The sequence below is a fragment of the Crocodylus porosus genome, unplaced genomic scaffold, assembly GCF_001723895.1.
Source record: "Crocodylus porosus isolate Cpor-Errol unplaced genomic scaffold, CroPor_comp1, whole genome shotgun sequence".
In the NCBI taxonomy this organism is placed as follows: Eukaryota; Metazoa; Chordata; order Crocodylia; family Crocodylidae; genus Crocodylus; species Crocodylus porosus.
In genome coordinates this window covers 2,345,918-2,359,292 of record NW_017728944.1, presented here as the reverse complement: position 1 = coordinate 2,359,292, position 13,375 = coordinate 2,345,918, and the positions used below count along the sequence as shown (strand labels likewise).

Here is a 13,375-nt window from a genome sequence, read left to right as displayed (position 1 = left end):
GACTAGATGATCTGCTCAGGTCTCTTCCGACCCAAGAAACTATGAAGAAAGCCTGCAGAAGGATCAGGGTCCTTCACTATCCTCTGACACAAGACTCCAGGCATGGTTCCCTGGCCTGTGTTATGTAGGTCAGGGTAGAGGATTGGTGGCCTCTCTAGCCTTCAAATTTGTGAATAAAGACAAGGATACGTTGGTCTAACCCAGTGTATTTAAGAAACAGACAAAGGTGTTGATTTGAATGGAATATTCTTTTGCCTGCAGGAAAAAAAGGTTCCTCTAATCCTACCCGTGAGGCCCTGCATGGGGCTGCCTCAGCCATTACAGCAATGACAAAGGAGAGCAAGGACCACAAGAACAGCTCTCAGGAAGGTTTGTCTTTGCCTAAAATCATACTGATCCTGCCCTAGGATGCCAGTGCCCTAGAACTACACCTCAGTCCCACGCTGTGAAATGATAATAGTCCCTACCATTCCACGAGACACAAAATGCACATAGGCTGCTAGGAATTTCTTTTTTCCAACTTTTATTTTAAAAGTCATAATTGAAGCTTAACAAAGTCTTATCCCATTGTTATTCCGAGCTGTGGCGCTGCCATGGGCCCTGTGCTGTTAGAACCACCACCCACCTGGTGGCAGGTCCCATGGACACACATCCAGAGGCAGCCAAGAGGTTTGGTGACCAAGTTTGCTACATGGAATTCATTAACCCCTCGTGTGCCTTCTGCAGCAACTGCAGTAATGACACCAACCACAAGCAACCTTAAAATAAGTTTGTTTTTACTGGGAATAAGGAGGGACCCCCTTCATTGCGAATCTCGTGGGTGATGGTGGTAAGGGAGCAGTTCCCTCTGCAGTAGCCAGAGGGTGCTGCAGAACCTGGGCATGTCCCCTCCCACCCCCCAATACATACATGCAGGTATTTATAAAAGAAAGGCAGATTCTGGATTGGAGCCACCCTAGGATGGTTTCTATCAGACAGGACGTTCCCTATGGACAAATAAAAAAAAGCACTGCCACTCAGAGCATCATGGGAAACCATCGTCATCATCCTCTGCCATTTCCTTTGCAAATTCTAGATCCTGCTGCTCGCGCTCCCGGCGCTCCTAGAAAACAGAAGCAGGACTCGTTGGCTGCAATCAGGGGCTCAGAGAGAGACTGTCAAATGCTCACATATCAGTGCCCAAAGGTGACTGGTGGACCACCCATGAATGGGTTTGGAATAAGCCCTCCCTCTCCCACCCCCCACAGGGAATGGAAGGCCAAATGGGCCATACCCAGGGTGCACACAGGCAAGGTTGGAGGCTTTGCTCTGCTGACCTAGCCCTAGGGAGGCATGGCTCTGGTTTGCAGTCAAGTGGCACTTCCAGGAAGAGTGGCTAAAAGAGGAGCTTTAAGCATCCATAAACTAGTGGGACCAGCACCGCTCAGAGCCAGAAGCCAAGAAACGCAATGAGCTCTCACCTCTGCAGACTCCAAGTCCTTGTTGTATGATTTAGGTGGGAACCTCATGGCCTGGAAACACAAAGGAGATGGGTCAGTGAACAGGACAAGGTTACTGAACCAGATCTGCTTCAGCTAGGCAAGGGACACAGGACAGATGCACAAAGCCTGCAGCTTCTTCCGTTCGGGCCAGAGGCTTTTGTGGGCTTTGACTAGAAAAGGCAGCAGATGTTTCCAAGCAGGTACAGCAGCCAGGGGGCATGACCCATGCTCCTTCAGCTGCAGACCAATAGGGAAGGTTGTAACCCAGGCACGTAGGTTGTGGGTAGCCATATAACCCATTAACACGCCAGCTGGAGAGCTGCTTCCAGGCTCTCTCTCAGGCCAGTGAAGCTTTGGACATAGTAAAAAAAAAAAAAAGGGAACATTTTTGTAGCTGGGCACTTCGCTGGGCAGTTCTTAGCACAGTATCCAGAGTGATCCAAATGCTCACAGCATCTGGAATTCGAGGGCTGCAAGATTTGCTGATCTCAGGAAATTTCAGGTGAGGCCTTCACAGCACTTCAGAAGCATTGTGGACACAATCCTTGCTCTCCAAATCTAACCCCTACCTTCTACTCTCATCCACTCTTTGCCCAGTGTTGGGAATGGAACCAAGGTGTCTTGGGTCCTCAACCCTTGTCCTAACAATCCAAGTGCAGTACAGTAGTAGGCTGAGTAATGAAGGGGTATATTTAAACAGGACAACCTCAGGAAGATCCTGAGGGGCAGATAAAGCCCTTTGGATTGATATCTCTGCAGGCCACTGGTTAGGGAGGAAGGTGGCACCAGAGAAGTGGGGGAACACGAGAGAACCCATCGCATTCTCCCAGAGGGGCTGAGCACCTAACAGTAGGTGCTTCTCAACAATCAAGGCTGATTCACTGCTGCAGAATTAGAAAGGGCCTCCCAGGCCTTAGAGCCCAATCTCCTGTGCTCAGACAGCAACATCATAGGATCCCCTTCTTAAATAGGTCAACCTACACTTTAACACCAGGTGCTTTTTTTTACCCCCCTCTAATCCCACTGTGGAGAGAGCTGCATAGCTCAGTCAGTAGGGCAGTTGGCTATGAATTAAAAAGACCCAACTTCGATCTCAAGTGACGGCAGTGAGCCATTGTTTCCATTTCTAGTGCAGCTAAGACCCATCCGGCCCCCTATCCAATGGGTAACAGGAGCTACCTAGGCATAAAGGTGGCTGGAATGGATCACATCACCTCCTGCTTGTGCTGAAGAAAAAAAAAAAAAAAAAGCAAGCAGTGAAGCCCTGCCTCCACTGCCCCAATGGACCTCAATGGCCTATAAACAGAACACCTTTACTTTACTATTCCCACTAGGAGGCTGTTTCGGTCCATTCTTCTCTGATGATTTAAGTCCCAGACTTAGTTCATTCACAGTCAGTTCACCCCACTTGTTCTCATGACAGTGTTATTCTTTACTGTATGCATATAAATACACCAGCGGAATAAACACCAGGGAGGAGGAAGGGAAGAAAAATCACATCTTGCCCTGCCTGTATTTTGCCACAGGAACAAGCTAAATTCTTCTGGTCTCTTCTTATGATAGGTTCTCCCTTCCTTCTTTGCTCCTGCTCCACTTGCAATTGGTTTCTCTCAAACCTCAGTGACCAGAGACATATACAGCATTCTAGATGAGGAGGTCCTAGTACCTGTACCATGGATGCAGGGAAAGCAGTGGACATAATATACCTTGACTTTAGCAAGGTTTTTGATACCAGTCTCCCACAGCTTTCTTGCAAGCAAGCTGAGGAAGTATGGATTGACTAAATGAACTGTAAAGTGCATAGAAAAGCAGTTGGATTGGGCTCAACAGGTAGTGATCAATGACTTGATGCTGACTGCCAGCTGGACATTAAGTGGAGTGCCCTAGGGGCTGGTCCTGGGGCCAGTTTTGCTCAGTATCTTAATTAATGATCTGGAAGATGAGATGGATTACACCCTCAGCAAATCTGCAGATTACACCAAACTGAGGGGTGTAGTAGATACATTGGAGGGTTAGAGCTAGGATACAGAGTGATCTAGACAAACTGGAAGACTGGGCCAAAAGAAATCTCATGAGGTTCAACAAGGACAAGTGCAAAGTCCTGCACTGATGACAGAATAATCCCATGCACCAGCACAGGCTTGGGACCAACTGACTAAGCAGCAGCTCTGCAGAAAAGGACCTGAGGGCTACAGTGGACAATAAGCTGAATATGAGTAAGCAGTGTGCTGCTGTTGCCAACAAGGCTAACAGTATACTGGGCTGCATTAGCAGATGAGTTGCCAGCAGACTGACAGAAGTCTATTCTGCACTGGTGAGGCCACATCTGGAGTACTGTGTCCAGTTTTGGGCCCCTCACTATAGAAAGGATATGGACAAGTTGGACAGAGTCCAGCAGAGAGCAATGAAAATGGTTCAGGGGCTGGGGCACATGACTTGAGGAGAGGCTGAAGAAACTCGGTTTATTTCATTTGATGAAAAGACAACTGAGGGGGGATCTGATAGCAGCCGTGGATCCACCCTTCAGGTACTTCAAAATGGATGGAGTTAGACTGTTCTCAGTGGTGGCAGATGACAAAACAAGGTGCAATGGTCTCAAGTTGCAGCAAGGGAGGTTTAGGTTGGATATTAGGAAAAACTCTTACTAGGAGAGTAGTGAAGCACTGGAAAAAGTTACTTAACCTCCTAAGGATGCAGATTCCACAGCCTCTTTAAGGCCTGGCTTGACAAAGCTCTGGCTGGAATGATCTAATTGGGGATGATGGTTTGAGTAGGAGGTTGGACTAGATGACTTCTTGAGGTCCCTTCCAACCTTAACTGTCTACGATTTTATGGCACCAATTAGTTCATCACACTGCAAGGCTTTGGCTTCTTTGACTATGGGAAAGTGTTCCAAGAAGTGAGGTGGGGAGGAAAGAATACCTTTGTATACAGGCTCACTAACCTAGTGAGAAGATTTCTAAAACTAAGTTCAAAAAGGGATGGAAGCAAAAAGTCCACATGCAAGTAGAGAGAGACAAGTAACGTAGATAAAAGCCAGAGAAGAGGTAGCAACATGGAAAGGAACCTTAACAAGAGAATTAGCAAGGCAACCAATTCATCATCCAAGATGTTTATGTATTAATGAATGAAGCATAAAGAATAAGTGGGAAGCACTGGAAGTTCTCCTACTGACAAAACATTACATTCTAATTGGGAAAGCAGACTTAAGGGGAAAGTTGACATGATTAGAATATTGTCAGGGATGAACATAACACAAGATAAAGACTGCCAAGGCACAAACTGAAATACTATTGGTAAGAGATATCAAGGCACCAGAAAAGCATTCTACATGTATGTTAGAAGTAAAAAGGAAGACTAAGGAAAATATGGACCTCTCACTGAATGGAGTGAAGCAGCTAAGAACAGAGAATGTGGAGATGCCAGAAGTATTTAATTACTCCCCTTCCCCTCCCACTTCAGGCTTCACAAAACAGATGAGTCCAGTCAGCAACAAGGATAAAGAAAGAGATAACCAACTTAGCATAGGGAAGGAAGTTAGAGATCACTTAGATAAGCTAGATGAGATTCATCCAAGAGTACTCAAGGACTTGGCTGAGGTAACTGCACAGCCATTGTCTGTTATCTTTGAGGATCCATGGAAGTCAGGCAAGGTTCCAGATGATTAGAAAAGGGTAAATATGGCATCTGTCTTTAAAAAAAGGAAATAAGGAGGATCTACAGAATTAGATAAGTCAGTCTAACTTCAATGCCCAGAAAGTCTATTTCTAAGCATGTAGAAGAGAACGAGGTGGACAAGATCGGTCAACATTTATTCATCAATAGCAAATCTTTCTTGACCAATCTGTTTTCCTTCTATGACAAGGTAACAGGCTCTGTAGACGGGAGGGAGGGTGGGGGAAGCAATGTGATGTACCTTGATTATTAGCAAGGCTTTTACAGTACCTCAAAACATTTTCATTAGTACAACCAGGGGTCCAGGGCACCCAAGAGTGCTGCAAGATCATTTAAAGGGTGCGACAGGGTGTGAGGAGATAAGCAGATAAGCGGAGATTCAGGTTCAGTCCCTGCCTAGCAGTTTCCCCCACCCATTCTGCCTGGAAGCATGCACCGTTAATAAATAAATAGTTACTGAAATGGGGTGTTGCTCAATTCACAAACGTTATGGAGGCAGCCTCAAGTCTAAAAAGGTTAAGAACCACTGGTCTACATGAAAATACAGTAAGGTGAATACATAACAGTTAGAATCACTGTGCTCAAAGAGCAGTCATCAATGGCTTAGCATCTAAATGGGAGGAGATGTCAAGTAGTTCCCAAAGTGTCTGTCCTGGATTCTTTACTATTTAATGTCTTCATTACTGCTTCAGAAAATGGAAACAGGTGTACACTAAATTTGTGGAAGACACCAAGTTAACAAGTACATTTGAGGAAAGGACTGGGATTTAAAATGACATTGGTAAATTAGAGAATGGTTTAGAATTAATTGGACAGAATTTAGTAAGGACAAGTGCAAAATCCTGCACATAGAACAGAACAAGCAAATGCACAAATACAAATTAGGGAATGCCTGGATAAAGGTACAACATTGCTGAAAAGGACCCTGAGGATTATGGTGTACTGAAAGCTGAAAAGGACTCAACTACAGGCTATTGTTGGGGTGGGGGGGCTGTATTAACAGGAATGCCAAATGCAAGTCACAGGAAATGATTCTTCAGTCTAGTACTGGTGAGGCCTCGCCTGCAGTAGTGTCCTGTTTGGACACCGGGCCTCAAGAAACATGCAGACAAACTGGAAAAGGAGAATGGGGGGAATTCTTAGCAGTCTAAGATACATGACTTACAAGGAAAAGTTTGAAGATCTTCAATTATTTAGCCTGGAGACAAGAAAACTGAGTGGGACTGATAACAGTCTTCAGATATCCAAAGGGTGGTGAGAGAGGATGGGGATGGACTAATTTTGTGCACAAAAGGAACAGGACAAGAAGTAGTGGTCTTAAATCACAGCAAAGGAAGTTCAGGTTGGATATCAGGAAGAATTTTCTAGTCCCACAGAAACATCCAGTCTCAGGACTGCTAGCTGAGACTCACCACAAGTGACACGATGAACAGTGCCCATGTCACTTACCTTGACGGACATATTGTGGATGTCGAGGCAGAAGGAAATCCTCTGATGGAAAGCTAGCTGGGGCTCCCGGGTAGAGTAGATGTCAATCATCTCTTTGGACTGGACGTAGCCCTTTTCATGGTTAATGCTGGCTTCGATCACACCATCCCGGATGGCCTAGAACCAAGAGGGAGTATGATCACAGCAGTTTGACTGCAAAAGTGGGCCTGCAGCTCCATGCAGGAGATAATTGCCCAATACCTAGGAGCCTATAATGCTAGCAGTAAAGTACAGAGTCTGGAGGGAAGGAGAGATCTTGTAGAAGTCAGCTCTGGATGGGACCAGGCATTCTGAACTTTTACTAGCTGCCATATGGCAGTGGATCTGGTTGCCCAAGTCTTGTTATTTCTTTACCACTTATGGTGAGAGACATCAGTTTATTCTCAAGGCAATATCCCTTGCTAGTGACTGCTCAGGGATAACACAGATAGAGCATGAAGACATTGATAATACTTTCAGTGTCAAAACATCCTGGTGTAAAGGCTACAGGGGCTGGGATGGCAGCAAACAGCCCAAACTCCAAGAGCAAGAGGCTGAAGCAGAGATTGGCTTAGTATAGCTGAAAAGATGCCAGTTCATTCTGCTAAGAACTGGATAGTTAGCTCTGGTGTCCTTGTCTCATAAGCAGAAGGGGAAGAGGATAGATTTTCTTGGGCTTCAATCCAATGACCCACCTTGGCAACAATGAACTCTGCATCCTCTGGGCTGTCCAGCTGCAGCTTCTGAGCTATGTCAGCCAAGGAGATGCGAGAATAGGATAAACTGATCATACGAACACCTGGATGAGAGAGAGAAAGAACAAAAGCTGGAGCAGTCCTCAGTGGGACAGGCTCCCTACCCTTGGAAAAGAACTTCTGAGCATAAGAACGCTCAAAGGCACCCTGACTCCCACTGGAGCAGTAGGCAAGCTACCTCTTTAGCTTGCCTACTGCTACTTAAACAAAGTCTACTGAGATGCAAGTGACAGCCAGGACAGGTGCAGTGAGAGACAAGATGGAATGCCAAGAGCCCCAGGGAACTGACAATAATGGCCTCTTACCCGTCTTAATCACATTGTGCCTCAGCCGGATGATCAGGGTGTAGGTCCCATCTGCCTGGAACTTGTCTGCAAACTGATCCAGGACCTGGTTGAACTTGGCCAGGTTTCCTGTCCTAACAGCTGTGGGAACATGCACAAGACCACTGAGCAGAGAAAACATCTGTTGAAGTCACAAACAGCAGCAATACAAGCCAGGAGTTATGACTCCATGGCCTGTGATCTTCTTGTTGAGAACTGGAGAGAAACCCAGCAGTACCATGCAATGAGCATTCAAACTCCTTCACAACAGTAAGGAACAATGTTTAAAAGTTACCATGAATGGAATTTTGGCATTTGACATTAGATCCATTAATGGTAGGCATAAAACAGAAGATAGTGGCATTTGTTAATCAAACATGTTAAAATCCAAAAGAGAACAGAACATGATTCTGATAAATACCATTGGGGTGGTCTCTGGAGACCAACACAAAGGCCTGGAGACCAGACAAGGCATTACATCCACATATCCTTACCCTGTGTCAGAAGGAAATAGGGCATGAGTGACCTCTTCAGGGAAGGCTGTCTAAACTGAAGTCTATCTGGAATCTCCCCTAGCAGTAATTCCACCACGATAAGCAGCTTGTGGACCTTCAGAAGAAAGATGCGCACAAAAGACCATGAATCCCACAGAAAACTAGGCTATGGACTGAAATCTCCTAAGGAAGCAAATTCCCCATTACAACAGGAAAAGCGATGAAGCCAGCAAGCTGCTGAGACACCCAGATCCTACCCAAGTTCTGCTTATGTAGCATACAATGTGGAGCAGTCCAATACTTTGCCTCAAACCCACCTATAGCACCCACAATGATTAGGCACCCACTCACTGTCTGTTTGAAGCCAACAGCTGTGTGCTGTGGTGCCTTCCGCAGGGCGTTTGTCATGGTTCTCCGTGCTTCTGAATACTCCAGCTGAATGGCTTTGATGCGACCTGGAAGGAAAGGAAAAGAACTCAGTAAGGTATGGAAATGGTTTTGAAGAGCAGGAGTTGAGTTAATCAATTCATCCTAAACCAAGCCCTGGAACATGGACCCCACATAGCACTACCAAGGCTTATACTTTGCAGCAAGCTGGACACTTTTTGTGGCACAATCCCCCATTCCCATAGTGCTTTGGTGTGGAAGTTCTGTTGTAACCTAATTTAATTTTAGAATGGAGTTTGTTAATTGAAGGTAATATGAAAAACTATCTAATTAGCTCAGTGGCATCAGGGTTCCATGTTTTACTTGCCTTGCCACTTTCACTTTTTGGCATGCCATGGATTTTTGCACTGGCAACCTATAACTGACAGGTTGTAAGTAACTAGCAAATAAAACAGACACTTGGCTGGGATGTTTTAGCCAGCAACAATTTTGCCTTGAGCAAGGGGCTGGACTTGATGATCTCCCAAGATCCCTTCCACTTCTACTATTCAGTAGTTGCCCTGAGGATATCCTTCACAGATCGTCAGGGATCTGGGTTTTCTGTTCACCACAGAAAAAAGATGGATTTTTGCATTTTAAAGGATAAAAGCTTGGATTTTCTCCTTTAAAGGAGAAAACTGCGAGAAACAGTGAGTTTCCTCTTGCAGGCTGGCAGAGTTCCAGCCTGCAAGGGGCTGCAGGGAGCGGAAGGAGGGTGATCAGGCGGGGGGGGCCACATGCATCTGAACATACACATGGCCACCAGGCAACCTGGAGAACAGCTCCCCCAGGTAAGTCTGGCAGAGTGGGAAGGGGTCAGGGAAACTGAGGATCCCATAGTGAGGCAGGGAGTTGAATAGGGCTGGGGCTAGGGCTGCTGTGCTGTCCAGCTTGGGTAGTGAGCGGGGCTTGAAGCCCAGGGCCAGAATGTGCAGCTGCAGGGCCCAGGTGGGGAGCGGGACAGCCGCAAGTGGCTCATCCGAGGGGCGTGGAAGCTGGCTCCTTGCTGCTGTGTGCACTCCCAGGGGGTGCAGGGAAGGGCATGTGCCCTCCAGATTTGTCCATGGAGCAGGTGTGGGCTGCAGGCTTGGAGCTCCCCATCTTGCTGCCCTCCCCTCAGAGCCTCTAAAGCCCGCAGGGCAGAGTGGGGTGGGGAAGCTCAGGGCTGCTGCCACAATCCCCGCACTACCATGTCAAGGCATCCCCTGCATGCCTGCCAGCAGCAGGGATTGTGGCATGGAGGGCACTTTGCCGTGGCACCGCAGGGCTCATGCAGCACCTGGCCGCACTCTAACCTGCTGCACAGGGTCTCGCCTGCTGGACCGTGGAGGCTTCAGGGGGAGGACAGCAGGATAGAGAGCCTGAGCTTGCAGCAGGCAGCCTGTACCTGCAACACCCTGTGCACAAATCTGGGGGGCACATGCCCCCTATACCCCTCCCTGGGACTGCATGCAGCAGTGGGGAGCCCACACTGCTGCACCCCTTCCCCGTGGGCTCTGCTTTGATTGTGCCACCAGTGGGTGAGGGGAAGCCAGGCTCTGCTCTGGAGCAGCTGGTGCCTCCTCTTTTGGGCGGCAGCCCAGGATCAGGCACTGTTGGGTGAGGCAGGGGGCTATGGATCCGGGTCCCAGGTCCAATAGCCCTAGCAGCTGGGGGCCTCCTCTGGCTGGGCCCAGTGGGCTGTGCATGGGGAGTGAAGGGCACCGCATGTCAGGGCAGCTCAACACCACAAAGCAGTGGAGAGGGACAGGCACAGTTAGATCCACGTCCTGGTGAGCGAAGGGGGAGCTCTGATTTTCTATGACAAAAAACCCGAAATCAAATGCCAAAATTCATAGGTATTTAGAATTTATTTCAGTATAGTGATTGAGACACTGGTAGGTTTCCAAATTGCTTTATATCAAGAAAACACGGAAAAACACTGATTTGGGGGTTTTTAAATCAGAGAATGTATGTGTTTTTCTTTTTCTTTGTGTGTTTTTAAATCCAAGAATTTGCAGTTTTTAAACAGAGACAACCAGGATCCCTGCTGATTGCTAGCTCAAGCTGCTACTGCTTGAAGTAGCGTGCAAATGCCTGCCGTCTTACCTGTGTAGTAGAGGTACCGGGCCCACTCATTGTTATTGGCCTGCTCAGGAAACACAGATTTGGAGACAAGCTTCTCTGCCTGGTCATAGAGGTTATAGTGAAGGTAGTTTCTCAGCAGCAGGTTCAGGAGGGTAGCTTGGCCATCAGCATCATGGCGGAGGGTCGCTGTCCTCAGTCGGGCATGCAGAAAACTTCAAGACAGGGTGGGGAAAAAAGTGTCAGAAGGAGTAAGAGTGCTGCAAGAGTTCCAGTCAAGGCTATAATGGCTTCACATGCAAAACACCTCTTTCATTTCAGCAAAAGACGACTCAAGGAGAATGTGATACACAAGACCGTTACCAAACCCCCCCCAGACATGACAGCAGCAAGCCGTACCTCCTGACCACATCGAGTTTATTCAGGAACTCGTAGATACGGGAGTGGTAGTAGTAACACTTGGCCACCACCAGATCAAGAGCACGGCGGTTCTGGGAGCTGATCTTCTGCATCAGGTCGTCAGACACTTTCTGGGCCTGGGAAGAGAAGGAGAGAGATCAGCGTAAGTGAGAGTGCTCAGGGAGACAGCTCATAAGGGGACCTAAGAGAGGAATCTGTCAGAACCATATTGGCTATAGGGACTCCCGCTAACCTAAAACCCAGAGGGACACTTTTGGAACGTACCAAAGCTTCCAAGGGTGCCTCCCACCAGATCCTTTTGAGATGCAGCTAAATTAATCACAGGAAAGCCATCCTGGAACAGCAATAAAACACGGGGTGACTAAATGGAGCTAGCGGCAATTCCTCCGCCTTCGACTTATTCTCCTTATGGGATACAGCACAAGGCTGCTCAGTTCTGATGTTCTACTACCATCAATATATATGTTTCAAGGCCAGCTTTAATAGTTTTGGTAGAGCTCACGAGCAGCCTTAAAGGTGATGGACAGTGCCCAGGCTCACCAATCTGTTTCTGTCTGACCCTACAGCCACATTGGCTCCAAAAATGTCATTGTGTAGGTTTCAGTACTGGGAAAGATGCAGTGTGCACTGGCTGATGCAGCGTGCAGAACAGGCCCGGGGCTTTACCTCTGGGTATCGTTTACTGTTCATCAGGTAGATGACCAAGAGCAGCTGGAGATAGGTCTCCACTTCTGGCAGGAGAGGGGCTGATGCTGCCTTTCCCGTCCGGGGACGGAACTGCAACTCTGCTTCTGTGTCCATAGGCTGCAGGGAGAGAGAGCAAAACACGGTGGATGCACAGCCATGCAGCACTTCATTTATTCACACAGGAACTTCAACGTAGATATACCATATCCACCACTGATGCCCTAGAAACCTTTCCATCCTTTCCCGTGTGCCTCAGCTCAATCACCGCTGGGGGAAAAAGTCTAGCTGGTTTCCAAAAAGTCCAAATGGTTTTCCATAGGCCTGGTGGCAATGCCAGCACAGGTGCCCATGTGAGATTTTGATATACAAATGCAGCTTCCACTGGAACTGGACTTACACCCCCTCCCATATGCTCCTGAACAAACCAGTTGCATATTTGAATAAACTCAAGCCCCTGGGCTCCCTGACCTTTCCCTCCCCATCAGCATCTTCCGCAGTCTCCTTTACCATGCCCTTCTCCAACTAACCTCCTCCAGGAAGGCCAGCAGGAAGTCCCGTATAGTGCTGTTGGAGGTGAAGAAGCCATTAATGGCTTTGTGGAGCACGTTGGAGTTGAGTCGGCGGGAGGTGGAGGGCAGGGCCCGCAGGGCACGGAGAACGTAGCGAGGCTCCTTTCCAGATACAGCCTTCTCAAGCTGTTTCACGTGCTCTTTGATATCTGCAACAGCCCAGGGAAAACCAGGCAGGTGTCAGACTCAGGCAGGCTCTCTCTCAAAGGTGGCCCTCTGAGGGGCACAGCAATCCCAGGGAATCAAACTGGTGATGCACCTGCTCCTCATCCTGGACACAGATAGGTGTGCCCATTTTTGGCAGGCGTGCCACAAGCTAAATTCCAGTCTTCCCAAATGCCACTCCCAGCTCCTAGCCTTGCCCATCCTGCTGCTCTACTATCTGCTTCCTCCCCTGTGTTCAGTCCTACCTGGGGCTCTGCCCCAGCTGTCACTGCCTCTCGCCCGGCCTGTGGCTCCGCTTTCTGCTTCCTGCCCCAGCTGTGGCTCTGCTTTCTGCTCCCCGCCCCATCTGTGGTGAGGCTGCCTACCCTGGCTTTCGCTCTACTCCCTGCCCACTCTGAGGCCCTATTTTCCCTATCCAACTTGCTGTTTGGCCCTTCCTGCTGCTGTGCTTTCTGCTCCTGGCCCTGATCTGCGGCTCTGCTGTCAGCTCTCTCCCCCCCCTGCCACGTGCCACAACTTTCACTAGAAACAGACCCCCCCCAGCTCCCCCCCAACCCCTGAAGGAAGAGGGGGGGGGTCCTCGGGGGCCCCCCCGCGCATGCGCGAAACCCTCCCTCGCCCCTCACCCTCCAGCGTGACGGCGTCGAGCTCCCGCTGCGGCTGCTTCTCGCCGCCGCCCGCCACCGCTTCGGCCGCCTCCTCCTGCATCTCCACGTCCGGAGGCGGCGGTGGCGGCGGCGGCTCCTCGGGAGGCGGCTTGGCCTTGTCGGCGCCGGCGCGGCGGCGAGACGCGCCCTCCTGCTTCATGGCCGCGGCTGCCGGGGCCGCGCCGGGGCCGTGACAGTGCAA

General features: G+C 48.9%; 1 protein-coding gene across 1 annotated transcript; it reads right to left on the bottom strand.

Annotated features, from left to right (window-relative positions):
- Positions 1 to 503: 503 nt before the first annotated feature.
- PSMD3 (proteasome 26S subunit, non-ATPase 3) lies at positions 504 to 13,375 on the bottom strand. Its single transcript, XM_019550327.1, has 12 exons — positions 13,153 to 13,375; positions 12,320 to 12,510; positions 11,772 to 11,909; positions 11,085 to 11,221; positions 10,710 to 10,900; positions 8,547 to 8,650; positions 8,196 to 8,310; positions 7,684 to 7,803; positions 7,319 to 7,422; positions 6,606 to 6,761; positions 1,461 to 1,511; positions 504 to 1,102 (listed from the first exon to the last, which is right to left on the bottom strand). The coding sequence occupies exons 1-12, from the start codon at positions 13,331 to 13,333 to the stop codon at positions 1,025 to 1,027; spliced, it is 1,566 nt and encodes a 521-aa protein (XP_019405872.1). The 5' UTR covers positions 13,334 to 13,375; the 3' UTR covers positions 504 to 1,024.

Coding starts and splice junctions, on each gene's coding strand:
- PSMD3 (XM_019550327.1), bottom strand. CDS start 13,333: ATGAAGCAGGAGGGCGCGTCTCGCCGCCGCGCCGGCGCCGACAAGGCC. Junction 11,910..12,319: donor TGCTGGCCTTCCTGGAGGAG/GTTAGTTGGAGA, acceptor CTCTCCCTGCAG/CCTATGGACACAGAAGCAGA. Junction 1,512..6,605: donor TCCACAATATGTCCGTCAAG/GTAAGTGACATG, acceptor TTGTGTTTCCAG/GCCATGAGGTTCCCACCTAA.